Here is a 2,647-nt window from a genome sequence, read left to right on the forward strand (position 1 = left end):
CAAAAAACCAAGAAAGAGCCCAAAAAACCAAGAAAGAGCCCAAAAAATCTAAAGAAAGAGCCCAAAAAATCTAAAGAAAGAGTGCAAGTAATAACAATAAAGAACCCAAATAATCATTAGAGAGCCCAAATAATAAATAAAGAGCCCAAATAATCAATAAAGGGCCCAAATAAAAATAATGGGCCATAATAATAATAATAATAATAATAATAATAATAATAATAACAACAATAATAATAATAACAATAATAATAATAGGCCCAAGTAATAATAACTATAATATTAATAAAGGGCCCAAATAATAATAATAATAGTAATGAGCCCAAGTAATAATAACAATAATAACAATAATAATAATAATAATAAAGGGCCCAAATAACCAATAAAGGGCCATCCCAAACAACCAAGAAAAAGCCCAAAAAACCAAGAAAGAGCCCAAAAAACCAATCCCAACCCTGCCCCTGTTGGATCACACTCAATATCTTTGTCACCCTCCAGCTTGTGCAGCTCCTCACTCGTCACTTCTAAGGTTTCATCCGAGAGGGAAGCGACCTGGAGAACCTGCAGGACACAAAAGCAAGGACACCTTGATCCCTCCCCATCCCGAGGGCAGCAGGGAAAACCAGCCTGGAGCCAAAAGGTTGGAATTAAAACCCCACGGGAATAAATAAAAATGAATAATAAATAAATAAATATTAATTAAATATTAATAAATAAAAAGCTCCGACTCTGAATCGCTGAGTTTAACCTTCCTTTTCCCCTCTCTCCTTGATTTTTTTTTTTACTTTTACTTTTTTTTTAACTGATTTTCTTGAATTTATTTATTCTCTTCATTTACCCCCTTTTTTTTTAATATCCTGATTCATTACTTGGAATTAAAATAAGCCTGGAAGTCACAACCCCGTGCAGTTAAACCTTTGACATCTTCGAGTTTAACCTTCCTTTTTCCCCTCTCTCCTTGATTTTTTTTTCACTTTTACTTTATTATTTACTGATTTTCTTGAACTTATTTACTCTCTTCATTTACCCCCTTTTTTTTTAATATCCTGATTCATCACTTTGAATTAAAATAAGCCTGGAAGTCACAACCTGCCCACCCTGTGCAGTTAAACCTCCAATATCTTCGAGTTTAACCTTCCTTTTCCCCTCTCTCCTTGATTTTTTTTACTTTTACTTTTTTTTTTAACTGATTTTCTTGAATTTTTTTATTTTCTTCATTTACTGATCAATTTTCCCAATTTTATTAATATCCTGATTCATTACTTTGAATTAAAATAAGCCTGGAAGTCACAACCTGCCCACCCCAGGCTGTGCCCACTTGACACAAAACCCAGATTTAGGTGCTTTTTTACCCACCTTTTACATTTTTTTAAGAGGTTTGAGGATCCTTTTAAATAAAATCAGGAATAATTCGAAGGAGGGAGTCACCACAAACCTAAATTTGTGACTAAAAGCATTTGGCCGCTCAGGAAATTAATGATTTGCTTTAATTAAAAGAAGTTTATATAAGGGTAGCAAGAAGCCAAGACAGAAAAATTTTATCCTAAGGCTACAGAACCACAGAGAAAATGTTATTCCAAGGGAAAATGCTGTTCCTGGGAGATTTTTGGGATCTGTACCTACCAGCTGGGCAAAAGTCGTCACCTTCAGCCTCTTGAACAGCTCGTCCTTTTTATACCTGTAATCTTCAAAAAAACACAAAAACACAAGAGGTAAAAATGTTGCAGCTCGTTCTCAGCTTTTGGAAAAGTCCAGGAACTGGTTTAATCCCAGATTTTCTCAGGGACTCCTGTCCAAGTAGGATTTCGAGGGTTGGAGCAGGAAACCTGGAGGTTTTGGGAAATTCCAGTTATAAAGGGAGGTTTTAATTAATATCAGTTATAAAGAGAGGGTTTAATTAATATTAGTTATAAAGAGAGGGTTTAATCAATACCAGTTATAAAGAGAGGGTTTAATTAATGGCAGTTATAATGAGAGGGTTTAATTAATATCAGTTATAAAGAGAGGGTTTAATTAATAGCAGTTATAAAGAGAGGGTTTAATTAATGGCAGTTATAGAGAGAGGGTTTAATCAATATCAGTTATAAAGGGAGGGTTTAATTAATGGCAGTTATAAAGAAAAGGTTTAATTAATATCAGTTATAAAGAGAGGGTTTAATTAATATCAGTTATAAAGGGAGGGTTTAATCAATACCAGTTATAAAGAGAGGGTTTAATTAATATCAGTTATAAAGAGAGGGTTTAATCAATATCAGTTATAAAGGAAGGGTTTAATTAATATCAGTTATAAAGAGAGGGTTTAATTAATGGCAGTTATAAAGAGAGGGTTTAATTAATATCAGTTATAAAGGGAGGGTTTAATTAATGGCAGTTATAAAGAAAAGGTTTAATTAATATCAGTTATAAAGAAAAGGTTTAATTAATATCAGTTATAAAGGGAGGGTTTAATCAATACCAGTTATAAAGGGAGGGTTTAATCAATACCAGTTATAAAGGGAGGGTTTAATTAATATCAGTTATAAAGAGAGGGTTTAATCAATATCAGTTATAAAGGGAGGGTTTAATTAATGGCAGTTATAAAGAAAAGGTTTAATTAATATCAGTTATAAAGGGAGGGTTTAATCAATACCAGTTATAAAGGGAGGGT

At 32.6% G+C, this 2,647-nt stretch overlaps 1 protein-coding gene across 1 annotated transcript in view; it reads right to left on the reverse strand.

The window, feature by feature from the left end:
• Window positions 1-2,647, reverse strand: part of CEP41 (centrosomal protein 41) — a 12,878-nt gene that overhangs the window by 4,695 nt on the left and 5,536 nt on the right. Inside the window, exons 4-5 of the mRNA XM_027703112.1 lie at window positions 1,624-1,685; window positions 492-561 (exon numbers count right to left, since the gene is read on the reverse strand). Of these exons, the coding sequence (XP_027558913.1) occupies window positions 492-561; window positions 1,624-1,685 (132 nt within the window). The remainder of the gene's footprint in view (window positions 1-491; window positions 562-1,623; window positions 1,686-2,647) is intronic.

This window comes from Neopelma chrysocephalum, unplaced genomic scaffold, assembly GCF_003984885.1.
Source record: "Neopelma chrysocephalum unplaced genomic scaffold, ASM398488v2 Primary Assembly neopelma1_208, whole genome shotgun sequence".
In the NCBI taxonomy this organism is placed as follows: Eukaryota; Metazoa; Chordata; class Aves; order Passeriformes; family Pipridae; genus Neopelma; species Neopelma chrysocephalum.